Source organism: Pecten maximus, chromosome 5 (genome assembly GCF_902652985.1).
Source record: "Pecten maximus chromosome 5, xPecMax1.1, whole genome shotgun sequence".
NCBI classification, from domain to species: Eukaryota; Metazoa; Mollusca; class Bivalvia; order Pectinida; family Pectinidae; genus Pecten; species Pecten maximus.
Window position 1 is genome coordinate 7,541,494 of NC_047019.1, and position 24,619 is coordinate 7,566,112.

Consider the following 24,619-nt stretch of genomic DNA (forward strand, 5'->3'; position numbering starts at 1 on the left):
AGCACCTGAATTCATGTTTTGGTAATGCGTATCAAAGGTAGGATCGCGTCCAGTAACTATAATGAAGGATGCCATGATTTAGATAATTGCGAGAGTTAGTTTTACAACAGAAAAACATCCAAACTAGTGCTAAAATCACTCGATATCAGAGACAGTAAAACACTTAGAATACTTAATACGCGGTTACGTCTAAATTACATGGATATAACTAGGTTTATCAACAGGTGCCTATGAAGACAATAGCTTCCTTTAAATGGCGAGTTAATATTTTTACGTTTTTCATAGTCGTTAAATGTTTTAGATAAAAGCAAAACAATATATTTAAAAAACCATTTTAATACTTTAAATTAACAAATACACATGCTTCATGAAGCATACATTATCAAATAAAACATGAAATATGAATTTGGCAACTTGCTATTCTACAAAGTAGATCAACAATGATCATGAAATTTTACTTTTTTGTAGAATTCGTTTGATATTCCCGACGGTGTCCTTGTCTCTAATGAGGTCAGCGGCCTTCTCTCCTATCATAATGCAGGCGGCGTTTGTGTTAGCCGATGGGACGTTCCTCATCACCGACGCGTCGGCGACACGTAGACCTGATATACCCCTGACGCTGTAAGTAAACCGTGTTTTGGTTTAGTCATACAGTAACACCTGATAAAGTACATCTATATATGTATATAATTTCTTTAATAGTTACTTATGGGGCGCCGTTTTACTATTTATTCCCATTTGGTGATATCACCTATTCAATCAGTGATATCACCTATTCGAATAGGTGATATCACCAATTCATTTTTCAAATACGTGATATCACCTATTCGAATAGGTGATATCACCAATTCGAATAGGTGATATCACCAATTCGAATAGGTGATATCACCCATTCGAATAGGTGATATCACTTAATGAAACGAATAGGTGATATCACCAATTCGAATAGGTGATATCACTCATTCGAATAGGTGATATCACTTAAAGATATTCTTAAGTGATATCACCTATTCGAATTGGTGATATCGCCTATTCGTTTCATTAAGTGAGATCACCTATTCGAATTGGTGATATCACCTATTCGTTTCATTAGGTGATATCACCTATTCGAATGAGTGATATCACCTATTCGAATAGGTGATATCACCAAATGGGAATAAATAGTAAAACGGCGCCCCATAGTTACTATCATAAAGTGATACTTTTCACACTCTTTGATTGGATAAGATAGTGCCATGTGGTATCCGATAAAAAGGTCGATCGTTGACCCGCAGAAAAAACGGTAAACATTCTGGTTGACTGGGTGATTTACAATTCGGTCAATACATGGTATTATCAACCTGAAAAAAAATCATGTCCTCCTTCGACATTTTTAATCATAAATATCAATTGTTTTTGGCATGCATGTGGTACACTGTATACTATATAGGATTATTAATAAGTCTTTAAAGGAACCTACCGGAGGAAGGGATCAACTACAGCTGTCGGATCGTCCATAGCCCCCATACGGCATGTACTTGTTGGATGGTACACCGTCAAAGTGTAATGTCGTATGTAGCAGTCCCAGAATGCATCAGACCGGAAAGTATGATGTTTACAAACCTCGCTCATTGTCGACTTGCTGTCAAGGTCCATTCCAATCTCTTGCAAGACTGGCGTGGATATAAGCCTCTCTATGATTCTCATTGCTGACGAGTTAATTTGAATAAACGAATTTTACAACTCATATTAGTCGCATTTTATTGACAAAGGTTTCAATAGATGGCTCGCCGTTCAATTCAAGTACTCATTCTGTTTGCTATAACATCATTGTTCTGATCAATTTTCAGCTGATTGAAATAAATAACATATCTTTACAAACTTCAGAATATGGCAGTCTCAGTGAAAAGCCAGAAATAGTATATACATGTACCTGCATGAAATACTGAATAGTTGGTAATATTCGTACGGGATTCAATTTCCCTATATTAGCGGTCGGTAAACATACCGCGAAAATAAAAAATCGAATATTTATATATACAAACACATAAAAGTATTATCTGCAGAATGTTCAAAAGGCGTGGTTGAGCGAAATTTACCATCCGCAAACAAGGTCTTACTGGGACAACTGCGAAATATTAGCTCCGCGAAGTTTAACATCTGCGAACAAGGTTTTACTGGGGCAACCGCGAAATATAAGCCCCGTGAAATTTAGCAACTTTAGACAGTACTTGTATACGACCAACTTACCTGATATGAGTGTTTTGACGTCATCTGGCTCCTGGAGGTAGTTCGGCTGTATGGCGGGATGGTCGAAAGGATCTCGGCTCTTGAGCCGGATCGTTCCTTTACTTTTAGGATGGAGAAGGGTTGGTAAAAATGTCATCGTCTCCTTGGCTACGTCGTATGAAAAGATCTTATCCATAAGCTGAAAGTATTTTCATTTCATATAAAAGTTATATCTATACACTATTGCGATATTTTTTAGGGCATAACACTTCCACCTTACATTGTTAATTTCAATATTAAACTATATAGTTCACGTCATGTATGGCTTGTCTGCGTCAATCATTTTCGTCGTCTGCATCAATAACAACATTTACAGTGACGTCACAAAAGATTCATGTTCTTTTTCAATAAATACTATTTTTTTTTCGAATCTATACTTTGAAACTTTTGATATCTAATGACGTATAAACGAAAAATTTCGAGCCTTCATCCAATGCCTGAAGATAACAATGCCTTCCTAATTAAGATAAATGTTTTAATCCTTTTCGGGGTCATGACATACTTACATCATCCCTATAATTGAACGGCGAATGCGCTTTTCCTTCTTCCGTAAGCCCATGAGCACTTATGAAATGAATCTGTATTTCTGGACTTCGCCCTGTATCCTTGGTGGATCCATCCGTATACACAAAACCCATTCCCTCCAATGCGGTCGACGATAGGTAACCTTAATGAAATATTTACACAGTAAAGATATCTACATCACAATAGTCGCCAGTTTTCCTTTATGTAGACATATTAAGGATATCTACATCACAACAGCCGCCAGATAACATTAATGTTTACATAATAAGGATACTTACATCAAAATGGGTTCCAGATAACAGTAATGTCCTTACAGTAAGGATATTTACATTACGATAGCCGCCAGATAATATTTATGTCCATATAGTAAGGATATTTACATCACAATGGGTGCCAGGTAACCTTCATGTTCATATGGTAAGGATATTTAAACCACTTAGGCAGCTAGGTAACCTTTACATAATGAGGGTATTTACAACAAAATAGCCTTTATGTACACATAGTAAGGGTAACTACATCATAACAGCCGCCAGGTAATCTTAATGTTGACATAGTCGGAATATCTACATCACAAAAGCCGCCAGGTAGGCAAATCTTCGTCAGAATCTCCTCAATTAAAAGGGATTTGATACTTCAGTGATTTAGTATATAGTGTATCTATACTTATGTATACACAAACTATTTTTATGATAAACCTTCGGTTTTTCTTCTAAAACTGCTATTCAAATGTGTTTTAAGATGTATTGCATTTCAAGATAGTACATGTACAATTATTGTAGAATTATTTAAAACTTTCCTAAGATGCTTTTATTTCAATGACGATGCCATACATTTCTAAAGTTCTGAAGTATATTGTCGAAATAGCAATATGTATATTAAAAAAAATCATTATTTACTATTCTACCACGATTGTTCTGCAACGCAAGTGTTGATTGGTTTAAAAACGTGTGTTATTTGCCAGTAATCCACGCTCGTGTCAATAATACACGCTCGTGAGTCACGGCTGTTACAATTTTCCCCCTCCAAAAACAAACATGGCGGTGCCAAAACGTTTGAACGTCGGAGACCGTGTATTTTACAACACATAAAGCTCTTTGCCAGATTGTTAAATTTTATCAGAACAGACTTTGCTAAACAATATGTTGTAAGGTCAATTTCCACAGGCAACCTTTTGAGAGCTCTGGCCGACATCCCCGAAAGTTCTCGTAACGTTGCCGTCAACTGACTTGGGATTGATGTCAGCTTTTGAACATTAATTAGCACGCTGCACCTTATCGTTTCTTATGAATTGTAACATCCATGTAGCAACACATTTCCCGGGGTTTCTTTGCCGTTTTTCTATTAGGAAGAGGTAGATCTTAGAACTAAACAGTACATGGTAAAATAGAAATATTCAGCTTTGACTCGTGTATTGGACTGGGACTCGGATATTTTGCAAATTTAATTAATAACTCAGGCCTGCGGCCTTCGTTATTAATTTAATTGCAAAATATCCTCGTCCTCGTTGTATATCCTGCAACAATACGCGAATCATTGTTAATTATTTCTTCAATAATATTATATATCATTTTTGAAGATATTGCATATTGTATATAATTTGATAAGATAGAATCTAAATAAGATTTAATATTTCAAGGCATGTAAAAAGTGTTTCATTTTAATCCGTATTTAAAAAAAAAATGTTTTATCTTTGTTTTTTTGTTTCAAAGTTTTTAAAGCTTTAGAGTCAGAAATATAATTTAAATCACGCATTAAAACATTTCAGGATACTTTTTTGTTGTTGGATGTGATTTTTGTTTAAAACGTACCTGATTTCAGCAGGAGATATTGAAGTGTTGTTGAAACGCTGAGGACCTTCTGATCTGTCAATGCTGCAGATACATTGATGTTCTGTACTACAGGTATAAGTATGTGGTCCTGTAGGTCATTACCTACAGGTAGGTCAGCGACCACGGGTATCTATAGCATGAAGAGAGGTCGAATTATAATTACATTGAATTGAAAAAAGAAATGTATGACTGTTTTAAAATAATCAGATCGGTGTATTATACATACACTGTATGCAATAAGTTTTAAGAGCTTAAATCCATGACCATCTTTCGCAAAACGGAAGTATTGAGCTATTTGAGAGAGTGATATCGACCAATCATGAGAAGAGTGATATCGACCAATCATAAGAAGGGTGATATCGACCAATCATAAGAAGGGTGACATCGACCAATCATAAGAAGGGTGATATCTATCAATCATAAGAAAGGTGATATCGACCAATCAAAAGATGGATAACACGGATATATTACAAAAAACGAGTTTGTCTATGGGAGTCAATACAACATTGTTTACGGAGAAATCTTGACTGACAGTTTCTAGGGGAAAAAACAAACCAGGAACTACCCGACAATGGGTTTTCCTGGTCTGTTCATTGTATTGCAGTGTAGCGTAGTATAGCGTAAGCTAGTGCTGTGCAGTGCAGTTTTGTGTAGTGCTATCAACCGTGTGTAAAAATGAAAAAAAAGAAGAAATGGGGCTCCGAGATACATACCCCCATCTCTTTAAGATGTTCTTTTGGTCCGATTCCCGACAACATCAGTAACTGGGGTGTGTTGATTGCACCTCCGGATAATATCACCTCCTTCCTGGCGTACACTCTTATTTTCTTATTTCTCCTGATCAGCTCTACTCCCACTGCCTTCTTGTTTTCTATAATAACCTGTGACGTCATAATGACACAATGACGTTAAAATTCAGATGAGAAAATCATTTTTTTGGCATTAAACGATTTTATCATTTTAATTATAATATTAGAATGTAACAAGTATGACCACGTGCTATGACCTTATTATTATCACTTTTGTTTTAATCAAGATGTAAGCGACCCTGCCATGGAAGGAAACGAAAGTGTGTGGAGAACGTCATTGTGGCCGTGCAGGTGACCCTATAACATTTCATGTTTTGGATAAAAGTCGAGTGTTTTCTATTTTCAAAGGTAGGGGAATCCAATCAAGTTACTTTGATGGTATTTGGATTGTCATAATGTAGAAATCATCTGAATAATTAACAAAATATTCGTGTTCGGGTATTTGATAAAGTATATATCATCAAAATACCTTTCAAGTCACTACTAATTGTCTTAATGAGATTTAAGAAGCAACTAATTGGCAAGACAATTATAATAATGTAAATCATTTTACAGGAAAAAACAAAAAAAAAAAAAAACAAAAACACGACAAAACCGTAAAAATCAACATTATCTATGCATAATATGCATTGCGGTTTTTACCTTGGTAACAAAGGAGCGCGTGGCCACGTGTAGGTTTGGTCTCGTCATTACAGGCTTGAGGAAGGCTTGATATGTGCTCCATCGCACACCTTTGTGTATTGTCGCTTGTATCCTGCAAAATCCTGATATTAAAACAAAGTGATGTGAGATTTATTATCGCTGTTTTTTGTTGTTATATATAACATAGTAACACAACTGACGAAGGAAGACAACTCTATGACTCATGCATTGACCGTGCCTCGAACTCACGATCTACGGCAACCAATCGCCTAGCTAGAAATACCGGCAGCGTATACCGCGTTATTCCGATGTGACGCAGCGCTATAAGCTGCGGATATTTCTACTACCTCATCGAATAACATACGGGAGGCCCGTTGCATCCCACCAAGAGCAAACAGTGACCGTTTAAAAAAAAAATAAAATAAAATAAAATAAAATTATTGATAAAAACTTTATTCTATATGGCACTTTCCAACTACATAATCCGTTCACAACACACAGCTCGCCCATGGACCATGGCGATCTATTTTGTTACTGTAGAATCAACGTGATATTTTACCTGTACATGGCCTAGGTCAGAATAAACGGAAAATGACCATACTTCTTTGGTATGTATGAGAGCTGATTGATAAGTTGTGAGCCTTGTATTGAAGGAATTTTTCCGGACATATTTTATTACTTTTCAACATAATCCCCTTCAGTATCTATACACATTTGCCAGTGGTGTTTAAGGGCCTCAATGCCACTTTTATAGAACTCCATTTCTTGGCTGTTCAGAAAGTCATCCACTGCACGTTAGGGTAATGATTAGGGTTAGGGTGCATGAAATAGCTTTTTGCAGTTTTGGAAATAGATGATGAAAGTTTGGTGGAGCAAGATCAGGTGAATAAAGCGGATGCTCAATCAATCTAAAGCCACAATCGTGAATGGCAGCCATGGTAATGACATATTATTTCACACCCTAACCGATTTTGTCCATTTTTTCAAAAGCCGCTTGTATTGTTTACTTTCGAGTGCTACCTCGTCGATATAAACTAACCAAATGAGACTAGTCCTTGGGTACACGGCCCATATAGTCAGAGTATAGTAGGACTTAAAAATAATACCCTTGAGTACCTCCTTCAGTACGAGGCTCACAACATATCAATCATCCATCGTATGTGCAGTATGACACTACCGACACTGTTGCGTAATCAATCACTTGATAATAGTTAATTTAGTTAACTTAGTTAATTATATCTTGTTTTAATTGTTCTTTTATGTTACCTATTTGGTCCTCTCCGTTACAGTCCACAAAGTTATATCCTAGATGCTGGCCCGCCTTGATATATTTTTCCTGTAGTATGGTCGGTGTTGGACCGATAACATACAGAGGCCCGCTCTTCCCGTGATAGTCTGAGAAGATCGAAAAAAAACATTGAACGCCAAACCGTTCTAATATAAAAAGATTTTACCACGAGTGGTTCTTCTTTAACTCTCGTTTGCTATGTTTGAATGGTTACAAAAACATATACAACAACCACGAGTCAACACGTGTTCTTTTTCAATAACAGGTGGGGTGTAATGATATGACCTAAAGGCCACTAAAAAATATGCAAAACTGACATTTTCGAATATGCATGAAAATATTACAATTTATTACAAATCATCAGAAATAATCAACAAGTTTATTCTTTTCAAAGCAGTGAATTGATGATAGAACTGTATAAATATATTTAAAGATATGACAAAAACAACTGCGAGCTATTTCTTGTGCGTTATCATTTCAGGGATCTCCTGAAGCGGCCTTAAAGTCTTAGCTAATCAAAACACATTAAACCACGTGATCAAAATTAATCCCGGTCAAAGTTTAATGTGTAAACCAATCAAAACGCATTTAGAGTTTATGCCACGTGTTGTATAAACTGAATATTATTCAACAGTTGCAATGGTTATATCATGCCTAGGGAGTTGAATAACACCCTCCTATTGTGGTAGAAACAGGAAAAGTCCGTTTTGTTGCAATCACGGAAGTGCGTATAAAGTTTTTCTTATCACACAGCAAGGGCTACCTCCTTTATTATTTGATAAGATATGTCATAATCGAATACTTTATCCGTCAATACGAAGTACTTTATCCGTCAATACGTACTTTATCCATCAATAGGAATTACTTTGTCCGACAATACGAAGTACTTTATCCGTCAATACGTACTTTATCCATCAATAGGAATTACTTTGTCCGACAATACGAAGTACTTTATCCGTCAATAGGAATTACTTTGTCCGACAATACGAAGTATTTTATCCATCAATAGGAATTACTTTGTCCGACAATACGAAGTACTTTATCCGTCAATACAAAGTGCTTTATTCGTCAATACGAAGTTCTTTATCCGTGAATACAAAGTACTTTATCCGACAATACGAAGTACTTTGTCCGACAATACGAAGTACTTTATCCGTCAATACAAAGTGCTTTATTCGTCAATAGTACTTTATCCGTCAATACGAAGTACTTTATCCGTCAATACGAAGTACTTTATCCGTGAATACAAAGTGCTTTATTCGTCAATACGAAGTACTTTATCCGTGAATACAAAGTACTTTATCCGACAGTACGAAGTACTTTGTCCGACAATACGAAGTACTTTATCCGTCAATACGAAGTACTTTATCCGTCAATACGTACTTTATCCGTGAATACGAAGTGTTTTATCCGTCAATACGAAGTACTTTATCTGTCATTACGTACTTTATGCGTCAAAAGAAGTATTTTATCCGTCAATACGAAGTGCTTTATCCGTCAATACTAAGTACTTTATTCGTCAATACGAAGTGCTTTATCCGTCAATACGTACTTTATTCGTCAATACGAAGTACTTTATCCGTCAATACGAAGTACTTTATCCGTCAATAGTACTTTATCCGTCAATACTAAGTACTTTATTCGTTAATACGAAGTGCTTTATCCGTCAATACGTACTTTATTCGTCAATATGAAGTACTTTATCCGTCAATACGAAGTACTTTATCCGTCAATACGAAGTACTTTATCCGTCAATAGTACTTTATTCGTCAATACGAAGTACTTTATCCGTCAATACGAAGTACTTTATCCGTCAATACGTACTTTATCCGTCAATACTAAGCACTTTATTCGTCAATACGAAGTGCTTTATCCGTCAATACGTACTTTATTCGTCAATACGAAGTACTTTATCCGTCAATACGAAGTACTTTATTCGTCAATACGAAGTACTTTATTCGTCAATACGAAGTACTTTATCCGTCAATACGAAGTACTTTATCCGTCAATACGTACTTTATCCGTCAATACTAAGCACTTTATCCGTCAATACTAAGTACTTTATCCGTCAATACTAAGTACTTTATCCGTCAATACTAAGTACTTTATTCGTCAATACGAAGTACTTTATCCGTCAATACGAAGTGCTTTATCCGTCAATACGAAGTACTTTATCCGTCAATACGTACTTTATCCGTCAATACTAAGCACTTTATCCGTTAATACGATGCACTTTATTCGTCAATACTAAGTACTTTATCCGTCAATACTAAGTACTTTATCCGTCAATGCTAAGTACTTTATCCGTCAATACGAAGTCTTTATCCGTTAATACGAAGTACTTTACCCGCCAATACGATGCACTTTATCCGTTAATATGAAGTACTGTACCCGCCAATACGTACTTTATCCGTCAATACGTACTTTATCCGTCAATACGAAGAACTTTATCCGTTAATATGAATTATTTTATCCGTCAATAATTTTTTCCTCTAATGAAATTGCTTTCAAGTTGACAATAATCTAACTTACTAGATGTTTTGAACTCAGAGATCTCGACATTTTCTGACTTAATGAAATATGGGAGAACATCTTTATAGCTCCATCCTTCACATCCCTCATTCGCCCAGCTGTCGTAATCATGTCGATTTCCTCTCATGTATACCATCCAGTTCAGTCCACTACTTCCTCCAAGCACGTGCCCACGTGGCCAGTAACTCCTCTAGTTGAAATAAACAAAATGATTATTTAATGCATTGTTTTAATCCTATTTTAGCTTGTCTCTCGGAGAGAAGGAAAGCTAATTTTATCGCCCCGGCGTCGGCTTCTAAATTGCGTTTTTGGTGCATATGTTGAAAGGTATCACTCCTATAGAAGAGTACTAGGGTTCAAATATTTGGTTTTAGCGTTACTTTTTGGGGTAAACTATTACTGTCCGGAAATGGAATATATAATTTGTGGCCTAATTCTAGTGTTTAATATAGTATTATAAAATGTGAGACGAACTTTATACCGATAACAGTACTCGAGTGTTTATTCAGTGGACACCATCCGATAAAGAATACCATTTTTGCATTTTAAAGAGTTTATAGGTACTTCAAAAATACCAAAGTTTTAATTCACTTGGATTATATATTGGTTATTTCGGTATTGATAGTAATTATTTATAAAATTGATATTTGCGGAATTTAAAATTGACGGATGTTCGCTCCATCTATATATATCACGATAAACTAGTCCATACCGAAAACTAGCTTTAATGAATAACCCAGGTTATTTCATTTTAATCAAAACCCTAAGCCTTTAGCATAATTGATGAGCCCTACAAGGACGAAACAATCTTCACACTATTTACTGTGATGACTTATACTTACATTTTCATTCAAACCTAAACATGCGTTGTTTTGTGGTTCTGTAAAGTACATCCAATCCTGTTCTGATTTTTGTGTGTCGAGAGCAGCCAAAGGAACAGAGATCAGGGGGTTCTCCTCCTCCTCACCTCCAGCCTCTAGAAGTAGCACACTGCTGCCTCTGTCCTCGGAGAGTCGGTTAGCCACTACAGAACCCGTGGATCCAGCACCAACTTCACAAAAAGGGGGAGGGGAGTCAGGAGTTACATCATTAAGCGAATAATAGGATTATAATGCATTGTACAAAAGGCAAGTAAGATGTCAGCACCTTTCAACAAAATTTGAGAGTTAGATAGAGAAGAGTCATCGAATTAAACTGCACCATACAGCTATTTCGTCCAGCAAGGACGCAATGATCATTGATTCTAGAGGCTTCACGTGATTATTGGACGCAACTGAACTTGAAACAGCTAAAAACTGTCAAAATCTAGATAGGAAGTGCAAAAATTGCAATAGCGCTTTTTATCATTAGAGCTTTGATTGATCAAATATATCTGTATTACGGTAAAACAACCCTGCGTAAACAACTTATTATATCACAAACTTCTATAATTCATTGCAATATGGTAGCTAGAATATTAATTTATACTGCAGTGGTATGTGTAGTTACCTATAATGTAGTGGTATGTGTAGTTACCTATAATGTAGTGGTATGTGTAGTTACCTATAATGTAGTGGTATGTGTAGTTACCTATAATGTAGTGGTATGTGTAGTTACCTATAATGTAGTGGTATGTATGGTTACCTATAATGTAGTGATATGTGTGGTTACCTATAATGTAGTGGTATGTGTAGTTACCTGTAATGTAGTGGTATGTGTAGTTACCTATAATGTAGTGGTATGTGTAGTTACCTATAATGTAGTGGTATGTATGGTTACCTATAATGTAATGGTATGTATGGTTACCTGTAATGTAGTGGTGTGTGTGGTTACTTATAATGTAATGGTATGTGTGGTTACCTATAATGTAGTGGTATGTGTGGTTACCTATAATGTAGTGGTATGTGTGGTTACCTATAATGTAGTGGTATGTGTTTTTACCTATAATGTAGTGGTATGTGTGGTTACCTATAATTTAGTGGTATGTGTTTTTACCTATAATGTAGTGGTATGTGTGGTTACCTATAATTTAGTGGTATGTGTAGTTACCTATAATGTAGTGGTATGTGTGGTTACCTATAATGTAGTGGTATGTATGGTTATCTATAATGTAGTGGTATGTATGGTTACCTATAATGTAGTGGTATGTGTGGTTACCTATAATGTAGTGGTATGTATGGTTATCTATAATGTAGTGGTATGTGTGGTTACCTATAATGTAGTGGTATGTGTGGTTACCTATAATGTAGTGGTATGTATGGTTACCTATAATGTAGTGGTATGTGTGGTTATCTATAATGTAGTGGTATGTGTAGTTACCTGTAATGTAGTGGTATGTGTGGTTACCTATAATGTAGTGGTATGTGTGGTTATCTATAATGTAGTGGTATGTGTGGTTATCTATAATGTAGTGGTATGTGTAGTTACCTGTAATGTAGTGGTATGTGTGGTTACCTATAATGTAGTGGTATGTGTAGTTACCTGTAATGTAGTGGTATGTGTGGTCACCTGTAATGTAGTGGTATGTATGGTTACCTGTAATGTAGTGGTATGTATGGTTACCTATAATGTAATGGTATGTATGGTTACCTATAATGTAGTGGTATGTGTGGTTATATATAATGTAGTGGTATGTGTGGTTACCTGTAATGTAGTGGCATGTGTGGTTATATATAATGTAGTAGTATGTGTGGTTACCTGTAATGTAGTGGTATGTGTGGTTACCTGTAATGTAGTGGTATGTGTAGTTACCTATAATGTAGTGGCATGTGTGGTTATATATAATGTAGTGGTATGTGTGGTTACCTGTAATGTAGTGGTATGTGTAGTTACCTATAATGTAGTGGTATGTGTGGTTACCTGTAATGTAGTGGTATGTGTAGTTACCTGTAATGTAGTGGTATGTGTGGTTACCTGTAATGTAGTGGTATGTGTAGTTACCTGTAATGTAGTGGTATGTGTGGTTACCTGTAATGTAGTGGTATGTATACTTACCTGTAATGTAGTGGTATGTGTGGTTACCTGTAATGTAGTGGTATGTGTGGTTATATATGATGTAGTAGTATGCGTGGTTATATATAATGTAGTGGTATGTGTGGTTACCTATAATGTAGTGGTATGTGTGGTTATCAATAATGTAGTGGTATGTAAGTTTACCTGTACTGTAGTGGTATGTGTGGTTATATATAATGTAGTAGTATGTATGGTTACCTATAATGTATTGTTATTTGTGGTTATCTATAATGTAGTGGTATGTATGGTTATATATTTACATTTGGTGTGGCAATGCCCTTATACATTACTAGTAAATCCCTACCAAAAGCAGCTTCATCTATGAGAGTATAACTGAAGTTGCCCTGACGGTAGAAAGCGGGAAATTTGAATTTTGGAAGATTTTTTTCATATTTTTTTTATTTTTGCGATTCATTAATAGAACGTAAATATAAGCGATAAACTGCCTAGATGCGGCAGACCTACTGGTATAACTGCCACATGTGTCACAGACAAACAATCATGGTGCGCTAGCGCGCACCATTCAGTTTGTCTGTGACACATGTGGCAGTTATACCAGTAGGTCTGCCGCATCTAGGCAGTTTATTGCTTAAATATAATGTAGTGGGGTGTGTGGTTACCTATAATGTAATGGTATGTATGGTTATATATAATATAGTGGGGTGTGTGGTTACCTATAATGTAATGGTATGTGTGGTTATATATAATGTAGTAGTATGTATGGTTACCTATAATGTATTGTTATTTGTGGTTATCTTTAATGTAGTGGTATGTATGGTTACCTATAATGTAGTGGTATGTGTGATTACCTATAATGTATTGTTATTTGTGGTTATATATAATGTAATGGTATGTGTGGTTACCTATAATGTAGTGGTATGTGTGGTTACCTATAATGTAGTGGTGTGTATGGTAACCTATAATGTAGTGGTATGTGTGGTTACCTATAATGTAGTGGTATGTGTGGTTACCTATAATGTAGTGGTATGTGTGGTTACCTATAATGTAGTGGTATGTGTGGTTACCTATAATGTAGTGGTGTGTGTGGTTATCAATAATGTAGTGGTATGTATACTTACCTATAATGTAGTGGTATGTGTAGTTAACTATAATGTAGTGGTATGTGTAGTTACCTATAATGTAGTGGTATGTGTGGTTACCTATAATGTAGTGGTATGTGTGGTTACCTATAATGTAGTGGTATGTGTAGTTACCTATAATGTAGTGGTATATGTGGTTACCTATAATGTAATGGTATGTAAGTTTACCTGTAATGTAGTGGTATGTATGGTAACCTATAATGTAGTGGTATGTGTGACTACCTTTAGTGTAGTGGTATGTATGGTAACCTATAATGTAGTGGTATGTGCGGTTACCATTACTGTAGTGGTATGTGTGGTTACCTGTAATGTAATGGTATGTGTGGTTACCCATAATGTAGTGGTATGTGTGGTTACCTATAATGTAGTGGTATGTGTGGTTACCTATAATGTAGTGGTATGTGTGGTTACCTATAATGTAGTGGTATGTGTGGTTACCTATAATGTAGTGGTATGTGTGGTTACCTATAATGTAGTGGTATGTGTGGTTACCTATAATGTAGTGGTATGTGTGGTTACCTATAATGTAGTGGTATGTGTGGTTACCTATAATGTAGTGGTATGTGTAGTTACCTATAATGTAGTGGTATATGTGGTTACCTATAATGTAGTGGTATGTGTGGTTACCTATAATGTAGTGGTATGTGTGGTTACCTATAATGTAGTGGTATGTGTGGTTACCTATAATGTAGTGGTATGTGTGGTTACCTATAATGTAGTGGTATGTGTGGTTACCTATAATGTAGTGGTATGTATGGTTACCTATAATGTAGTGGTATGTGTGGTTACCTATAATGTAGTGGTATGTGTGGTTACCTATAATGTAGTGGTATGTGTGGTTACCTATAATGTAGTGGTATGTGTGGTTAACTATAATGTAGTGGTATGTATGGTTACCTATAATGTAGTGGTATGTGTGGTTACCTATAATGTAGTGGTATGTGTGGTTACCTATAATGTAGTGGTATATGTGGTTACCTATAATGTAGTGGTATGTGTAGTTACCTATAATGTAGTGGTATGTGTAGTTACCTATAATGTAGTGGTATGTATGGTTACCTATAATGTAATGGTATGTATGGTTACCTATAATGTAGTGGTATGTGTGGTTACCTATAATGTAGTGGTATGTGTGGTTACCTATAATGTAGTGGTATGTGTGGTTACCTATAATGTAGTGGTATGTGTGGTTACCTATAATGTAGTGGTGTGTGTGGTTATCAATAATGTAGTGGTATGTATACTTACCTATAATGTAGTGGTATGTGTAGTTAACTATAATGTAGTGGTATGTGTAGTTACCTATAATGTAGTGGTATGTGTGGTTACCTATAATGTAGTGGTATGTGTGGTTACCTATAATGTAGTGGTATGTGTAGTTACCTATAATGTAGTGGTATATGTGGTTACCTATAATGTAATGGTATGTAAGTTTACCTGTAATGTAGTGGTATGTATGGTAACCTATAATGTAGTGGTATGTGTGACTACCTTTAGTGTAGTGGTATGTATGGTAACCTATAATGTAGTGGTATGTGCGGTTACCATTACTGTAGTGGTATGTGTGGTTACCTGTAATGTAATGGTATGTGTGGTTACCCATAATGTAGTGGTATGTGTGGTTACCTATAATGTAGTGGTATGTGTGGTTACCTATAATGTAGTGGTATGTGTGGTTACCTATAATGTAGTGGTATATGTGGTTACCTATAATGTAGTGGTATGTGTAGTTACCTATAATGTAGTGGTATGTGTAGTTACCTATAATGTAGTGGTATGTATGGTTACCTATAATGTAATGGTATGTATGGTTACCTATAATGTAGTGGTATGTGTGGTTACCTATAATGTAGTGGTATGTGTGGTTACCTATAATGTAGTGGTATGTATGGTTACCTATAATGTAATGGTATGTATGGTTACCTATAATGTAGTGGTGTGTGTGGTTACCTATAATGTAGTGGTATGTGTGGTTATATATAATGTAGTAGTAAATGTGTGGTAATATATAATGTAGTGGTATGTGTGGTTATATATAATGTAGTGGTATGTGTGGTTACCTATAATGTAGTGGTATGTGTGTTTACCTATAATGTAGTGGTATGTGTGGTTACCTATAATGTAGTGGTATGTGTGGTTACCTATAATGTAGTGGTATGTGTGGTTACCTATAATGTAGTAGTAGTATATGTGTGGTAATATATAATGTAGTGGTATGTGTGGTTATCAATAATGTAGTGGTATTTGTGGTTACCTATAATGTAGTGGTGTGTGTGGTTACCTATAATGTAGTGGTGTGTGTGGTTAACAATAATATAGTGGTATGTATACTTACCTATAATGTAGTAGTATGTGTAGTTACCTATAATGTAGTGGTATGTGTAGTTACCTATAATGTAGTGGTATGTGTGGTTACCTATAATTTAGTGGTATGTATGGTTACCTATAATGTAATGGTATGTGTGGTTATATATAATGTAGTAGTATGTATGGTTACCTATAATGTATTGTTATTTGTGGTTATCTTTAATGTAGTGGTATGTATGGTTACCTATAATGTAGTGGTATGTGTGATTACCTATAATGTATTGTTATTTGTGGTTATATATAATGTAATGGTATGTGTGGTTACCTATAATGTAGTGGTATGTGTGGTTACCTATAATGTAGTGGTATGTATGGTAACCTATAATGTAGTGGTATGTGTGGTTACCTATAATGTAGTGGTATGTGTGGTTACCTATAATGTAGTGGTATGTGTGGTTACCTATAATGTAGTGGTGTGTGTGGTTATCAATAATGTAGTGGTATGTATACTTACCTATAATGTAGTGGTATGTGTAGTTAACTATAATGTAGTGGTATGTGTAGTTACCTATAATGTAGTGGTATGTGTGGTTACCTATAATGTAGTGGTATGTGTGGTTACCTATAATGTAGTGGTATGTGTAGTTACCTATAATGTAGTGGTATGTGTGGTTACCTATAATGTAATGGTATGTAAGTTTACCTGTAATGTAGTGGTATGTATGGTAACCTATAATGTAGTGGTATGTGTGACTACCTTTAGTGTAGTGGTATGTATGGTAACCTATAATGTAGTGGTATGCGCGGTTACCATTACTGTAGTGGTATGTGTGGTTACCTGTAATGTAATGGTATGTGTGGTTACCCATAATGTAGTGGTATGTGTGGTTACCTATAATGTAGTGGTATGTGTGGTTACCTATAATGTAGTGGTATGTGTGGTTACCTATAATGTAGTGGTATGTGTGGTTATATATAATGTAGTGGTATGTGGGGTTACATATAATGTAGTGGTATGTGTGGTTACCTATAATGTAGTGGTATGTGTGGTTACCTATAATGTAGTGGTATGTGTGGTTATATATAATGTAGTGTTATGTGTGGTTACCTGTAATGTAGTGGTATGTGTGGTTACCTGTAATGTAGTGGTATGTATACTTACCTGTAATGTAGTGGTATGTGTGGTTACCTATAATGTAGTGGTATGTGTGGTTACATATAATGTAGTGGTATGTGTGGTTACCTATAATGTAGTGGTATGTGTGGTTACCTATAATGTAGTGGTATGTGTGGTTATCAATAATGTAGTGGTATGTGTGGTTACCTATAATGTAGTGGTATGTGTGGTTACCTATGATGTAGTGGTATGTGTGGTTACCTATAATGTAGTGGTATGTGTGGTTACCTATAATGTAATGGTATGTATGGTTACCTATAATGTAGTGGTGTGTGTGGTTACCTATAATGTAATGGTATGTGTGGTTACTTATAATGTAGTGGTATGTATGGTTATCTATAATGTAGTGGTATGTGTGGTTACCTATAATGTAGTGGTATGTGTGGTTACCTATAATGTAGTGGTATGTGTGGTTACCTATAATGTAGTGGTATGTGTGGTTACCTGTAATGTAATGGTATGTGTGGTTACCTATAATGTAGTGGTGTGTGTGGTTACCTATAATGTAGTGGTATGTGTGGTTACCTATAATGTAGTGGTATGTGTGGTTAACTATAATGTAGTGGTATGTATGGTTACCTATAATGTAGTGGTATGTATGGTTACCTATAATGTAGTGGTATGTGTGGTTACCTATAATGTAGTAATATGTGTGGTTACCTATAATGTAGTGGTATGTGTGGTTAACTATAATGTAGTGGTATGTATGGTTACCTATAATGTAGTGGTATGTATGGTTACCTATAATGTAGTGGTATGTGTGGTTACCTATGATGTAGTGGTATGTGTGGTTACCTGTAATGTAGTGGTATGTGTGGTTACCTATAATGTAGTGGTATGTGTGGTTACCTATAATGTAATGGTATGTGTGGTTACCTATAATGTAGTGGTATGTGTGGTTACCTATAATGTAGTGGTTTGTGTGGTTACCTGTAATGTAGTGGTATGTGTGGTTATCTATAATGTAGTGGTATGTGTGGTTACCTATAATGTAGTGGTATGTGTGGTTATCTATAATGTAATGGTTTGTGTGGTTACCTGTAATGTAGTGGTATGTGTGGTTACCTATAATGTAGTGGTATGTGTGGTTACCTATAATGTAGTGGTATGTGTGGTTACCTATAATGTAATGGTATGTATGGTTACCTATAATGTAGTGGTGTGTGTGGTTACCTATAATGTAATGGTATGTGTGGTTACCTATAATGTAATGGTATGTATGGTTACCTATAATGTAGTGGTGTGTGTAGTTACCTATAATGTTGTGGTATGTGTGGTTACCTATAATGTAGTGGTATGTGTGGTTACCTATAATGTAATGGTATGTATGGTTACCTATAATGTAGTGGTGTGTGTGGTTACCTATAATGTAATGGTATGTATGGTTACCTATAATGTAGTGGTATGTGTGGTTATATATAATGAAGTGGTATGTGTGGTCACCTACAATGTAGTGGTATGTGTGGTTACCTATAATGTTGTGGTATGTGTGGTCACCTATAATGTAGTGGTATGTGTGGTTACCTATAATGTAGTGGTATGTGTGGTTACCTATAATGTAGTGGTATGTGTGGTTACCTATAATGTAGTGGTATGTGTGGTTACCTATAATGTAGTGGTATGTGTGGTTACCTATAATGTAGTGGTATGTATGGTTATCTATAATGTAGTGGTATGTGTGGTTACCTATAATGTAGTGGTATGTATGGTTACCTATAATGTAGTGGTATGTATGGTTACCTATAATGTAGTGGTATGTGTGGTTATCTATAATGTAGTGGTATGTGTGGTTACCTATAATGTAGTGGTATATGTGGTTATCTATAATGTAGTGGTATGTGTGGTTACCTATAATGTAGTGGTATGTTTTGTTACCTATAATGTAGTGGTATGTGTGGTTACCTATAATGTAGTGGTATGTGTGGTTACCTATAATGTAGTGGTATGTGTAGTTACCTATAATGTAATGGTATGTGTGGTTACGTATAATGTAGTGGTATGTGTGGTTATCTATAATGTAGTGGTATGTGTGGTTACCTATAATGTAGTGGTATGTGTGGTAACCTATAATGTAGTGGTATGTGTGGTTATCTATGATGTAGTGGTATGTGTGGTTACCTATAATGTAGTGGTATATGTGGTTATCTATGATGTAGTGGTATGTGTGGTTACCTATAATGTAGTGGTATGTGTGGTTACCTATATTGTAGTGGTATGTGTGGTTCCCTATAATGTAGTAATATGTGTGGTTATCTATAATGTAGTGGTATTTGTGGTTACCTATAATGTAGTAGTATGTGTGGTTACCTATAATGTAGTGGTATGTGTGGTTCCCTATAATGTAGTGGTATGTGTGGTTATCTATGATGTAGTGGTATGTGTGGTTACCTATAATGTAGTGGTATGTGTGGTTACCTATATTGTAGTGGTATGTGTGGTTCCCTATAATGTAGTAATATGTGTGGTTATCTATAATGTAGTAATATGTGTGGTTACCTATAATGTAGTGGTATGTGTGGTTACCTATAATGTAGTGGTTTGTGTGGTTATCAATAATGTAGTGGTATTTGTGGTTACCTATGATGTAGTAGTATGTGTGGTTACCTATAATGTAGTGATATGTGTGGTTACCTATAATGTAATGGTTTGTGTGGTTACCTATAATGTAGTGGTATGTATGGTAACCTATAATGTAGTGGTATGTATGGTAACCTATAATGTCGTGGTATGTGTGGTTACCTATAATGTAGTGGTATGTGTGGTTACCTATAATGTAGTGGTATGTGTGGTTACCTATAATGTAGTGGTATGTGTGGTTATATATAATGTAGTGGTATGTGTGGTTACCTATACTGTAGTGGTATGTGTGGTTATCTATATTTTAGTAGTATATGTGGTTACCTATAATGTAGTGGTATGTGTGGTTCCCTATAATGTAGTAATATGTGTGGTTATATATAACGTAGTGGTATGTGTGGTTACCTATACTGTAGTGGTATGTGTGGTTACCTATAATGTAGTGGTATGTGTGGTTACCTATAATGTAGTGGTATGTGTGGTTACCTATAATGTAGTGGTATATGTGGTTACCTATACTGTAGTGGTATATGTGGTTACCTATAATGTAGTGGTATGTGTGGTTACCTATAAGGTAGTGGTATGTGTGGTTATCTATAATGTAATGGTACGTAAGTTTACCTGTAATGTAGTGGTATGTGTGGTTACCTATAATGTAGTGGTATGTATGGTAACCTATAATGTAGTGGTATGTGTGGTTACCTATAATGTAGTGGTATGTGTGGTTACCTATAATGTAGTGGTATGTGTGGTTCCCTATAATGTAGTGTTATGTGTAGTTACCTATAATGTAGTGATATGTGTGGTTATCTATATTTTAGTAGTATGTGTGGTTACCTATAATGAAGTGGTATGTGTGGTTATATATAACGTAGTGGTGTGTGTGGTTACGTATAATGTAGTGGTATGTGTGGTTACCTATAATGTAGTGGTATGTGTGGTTATATATAACGTAGTGGTGTGTGTGGTTACGTATAATGTAGTGGTATATGTGGTTACCTATAATGTAGTGGTATGTGTGGTTATATATAACGTAGTGGTATGTGTGGTTACGTATAATGTAGTGGTATGTGTGGTTATCTATAATGTAGTGGTATGTGTAGTTATCTATAATGTAGTGGTATGTGTGGTTACCTATAATGTAGTGGTATGTGTGGTTACCTATAATGTAGTGGTATGTGTGGTTATATATAATGTAGTGGTATGTGTAGTTATCTATAATGTAGTGGTATGTGTGGTTATCTATAATGTAGTGGTATGTGTGGTTACCTATGATGTAGTGGTGTGTGTGGTTATATATAATGTAGTGGTATGTGTGGTTACCTATAATGTAGTGGTATGTGTGGTTACCTATAATGTAGTGGTATGTGTGGTTATCAATAATGTAGTGGTATGTGTGGTTACCTATAATGTAGTGGTATGTGTGGTTACCTATGATGTAGTGGTATGTGTGGTTACCTATAATGTAGTGGTATGTGTGGTTACCTATAATGTAGTGGTATGTGTGGTTACCTATAATGTAGTGGTATGTGTGGTTACCTATAACGTAGTGGTATGTGTGGTTACCTATAATGTAGTGGTATGTGTGGTTCACCTATAATGTAGTGGTATGTATGGTCACCTATAATGTAGTGGTATGTGTGGTTACCTATAATGTAGTGGTATGTGTGGTTATCTATAATGTAGTGGTATGTGTGGTTATCAATAATGTAGTGGTATGTGCGATTACCATTAATGTTGCCATTATACATTAGTATGTATCATAGACGGTGTTCTACTTACCAATAATGTAGTCGTATGTCTTGTTAAGGGTCACGGTGGACAAATCAGACTTCTGATTAGATCTTATGTACAAGTAGATCACAGTAGCCACAGCCGCCACCACTACTGCAGTAGATATCCGGGCCATGGTTGGACAAATGATCTGTTAACACGATATAATCTGAAAAGATGAACGTAAAATTTGGCTGCAGTTCCCGATCTTGTTAGAAGAAGTACTGCAACAAAACAATATGGATCTGCTTAGCTAATGGAAGGCAAACTATCTTGAAACATACTGGTTTTTCTTTTCTATTTTATCCATATTCCATTGATGATTACCTGAGTTTTATATCGGTTCCAATATATTATGGGTAGGAGTAATTGCTGATATACTTTCGTCCCCGAGGTTTGCCCTAATCTGCATCAATTGTATAACTTAGAAATTTTATTGAACGATTGGGCTAGATTTTCACCTTTCCAGCTAAATTTTGACATTTCTTTCTCAGTTTTATCTTAGTTCCATAATATGAAACGGCGTTTAGCACTACCAGAAGTTTGATTTGAATTTCATTGCATAGTGGCTGTTAAATGTTTATTGTTAAACAGAGTACATGATTAAATACACTTTATTTTGCTTTTCAGTGTCCGTTAGCTGAAGGTGAGGTCAAGGTTGACCAGATCAGAGCAAGGTATTTGGACTATTAAATTTCGGTTAATGCTTCCTTGTCTAAAGTATTCGGTGAACAGGTCAACACATCAACGTATCGAGTGTTTCACATAGGAGAGTATTACTTAGGACTTTGCACGCATGAGTAGTTGAATATTTCTAAGCAAACATTCTCCAGTTGATATGACGATAACACGTGTATAGATATATGACGATTACATGTGTGTACACATGTGTTATGAGCTGTAAATGTAATGATTGCCATATCAAATTCATGTCAATGATCACTAGGGCTATACTTAAGAAAGGAAACATTAAACAACAAGGGTAACTCATATAAAAAAAAGGCTTTTACAAATACATATATAACTTGTGACCTAGCGCAAGACATTAAAACTTGCTGTAGCAGGTGTCTTCGAAAGGGAACAACATAATAACATATACCAATATACAACGTAACCATGGTGATAAAAGTTATCAATAAACACTCATGCACACTTAGTTAGATAAAATGTAGCTGATTCATGACTCCGCCTTTCTGCTAGGTTTCGACTACGCAAACATGTAGAGAGTGTTAACAATACATTCCGCCATCTATGAACACTGGCAACAGTTACCTACCTTGGCGTCCTCTCTGGTGCTCTGCGTTTGAATGATATATAGTGCACTATATCCAACATACGTGATTCTACTTCTATGACTTTACCCACCCGCTTGCATTGCCAACGAACGCCCTACATTATGACATGTACTCTGATAGAAATTTGATAGGGAACTCGTTTGTGTGTTTGTGTGTGTGTATGTGTGAGTATTGAGGGTTATCCAAGCGTGGGCAACTTGTTTAAACATTGTACTATAGGAGATATGGCTGTTGACAGATTGATGTATGTTCTATTCACTGTGGTATATTTATCTATATTTACAGTTCATCATAAACTCATAAAACAAAAGTGCCATGGATTCATTTCGTTTGCTAATTAAAGAATTTCATTTACACATTAGTGATAGGCATCGTCATATGGTTTGATTGCATATTGCAGTGTTTTATTCAAGATTTTTCTTTTTCTGTCACCCACTCACTCACTCACTCACTCACTCACTCACTCACTCACTCACTCACTCACTCACTCACTCACTAAGGTCAATATATGGGTCACCAACAATCACAGGTCAAATTCTTAATAAATTAATTTCATATACATATCTTATAACGTTAATGAGTTAAACGAAATGTCAGTATCTGAGTCACCAAGGATCAAAAGTCAAATTGTTTATCAATGCCGATCAATATCGTGTATATGTTATGGATATCTAATAACAGTGATAAGTTTCATCAAATGTCGTAATACTGGTCATCAAAGGTCAAAGGTCTAATTGTTTATCAATGTCGATTAATATCATGTGCTCGTATATCAATATCTTTTAACATTGATAAGTTATAGCAAAGGTCATTATACGGGTCACCAAATGTCACAGGTCAAATTGTTAATCAATGTCGATCAATAATGTGTACATGTTACATGAATATCTTGTAACAGTGTTAAGTTCTTTTTCAAAAGTCATTATATGGGTCACCAAAAGTCAAAGGTCAAATTATAAGTCAATGCCGATCAATATCGTAAACATTTTATATGCATAATTCAAAACAGTGTAAAGTTATACGAAATGTCATTATCTGGGTCACTGGTCAAATCATCAATCAACGTCGATAAATTGTACAGATGTTATAGGCATATCTTATTGAACGTATATTTGTATACATTTTATATACACTTCTTATAACAGTATAATGTGATATCTAAGGTCACCTAAGGTCAAACGCCATTTTCTTTTATCACTGTCCTTTAATATCGTTAATACATTAATAACAAGAAACATTATTGACGCGAGCGTCAAAGTGGGCCGCAAAATATTTACAGAATGAAAATTGACCCCACTTCCCTTCATTAAAAGGATGTGTTGTCAGAATTAAATGTGTAGCTTAGTTCATTTTTTCATCGATGGGGATGACCATGGTGTTGAACAATCTGTAGATTAACTGATCACATGTGATGTAATTGTTGTGCTATCACTCTCCAGTTTTCCCAAATGCCCAAATGGAAATTTGGCAAGACATAAATTGTATATATTGACTTTTAAAAGAAAA

General features: G+C 35.5%; 1 protein-coding gene across 3 annotated transcripts; it reads right to left on the reverse strand.

Moving 5' to 3' along the window:
- Nucleotides 1-318: 318 nt before the first annotated feature.
- On the reverse strand, nt 319-23,248 carry LOC117327019 (glucose dehydrogenase [FAD, quinone]-like). 3 transcript variants are annotated; one of them, XM_033883830.1, is made up of 12 exons: nt 23,095-23,248; nt 21,828-21,969; nt 10,736-10,944; nt 9,894-10,083; nt 7,340-7,468; nt 6,074-6,195; nt 5,336-5,503; nt 4,602-4,752; nt 2,775-2,935; nt 2,230-2,407; nt 1,460-1,688; nt 319-619 (listed from the first exon to the last, which is right to left on the reverse strand). In XM_033883830.1, the coding sequence occupies exons 2-12, from the start codon at nt 21,952-21,954 to the stop codon at nt 445-447; spliced, it is 1,839 nt and encodes a 612-aa protein (XP_033739721.1). In that variant the 5' UTR covers nt 21,955-21,969; nt 23,095-23,248; the 3' UTR covers nt 319-444. The 3 variants fall into 3 exon arrangements, with proteins under 3 accessions (XP_033739721.1, XP_033739719.1, XP_033739720.1); XM_033883828.1 differs by having other exon boundaries at nt 21,828-21,987; XM_033883829.1 differs by lacking the exon at nt 23,095-23,248 and adding an exon at nt 22,972-22,990 and having other exon boundaries at nt 21,828-21,987.
- Nucleotides 23,249-24,619: the final 1,371 nt, after the last annotated feature.

Bases quoted from the DNA above. Each gene is read 5' to 3' on its own strand.
- LOC117327019 (XM_033883830.1), bottom strand. From the start codon at position 21,954: ATGGCCCGGATATCTACTGCAGTAGTGGTGGCGGCTGTGGCTACTGTG. The intron at 10,084-10,735 runs GTAAGTATAAGT...TATTTCAACTAG, and splicing joins GTTTAGGTTTGAATGAAAAT to AGGAGTTACTGGCCACGTGG. The intron at 5,504-6,073 runs GTAAAAACCGCA...ATGACGTCACAG, and splicing joins CGCGCTCCTTTGTTACCAAG to GTTATTATAGAAAACAAGAA.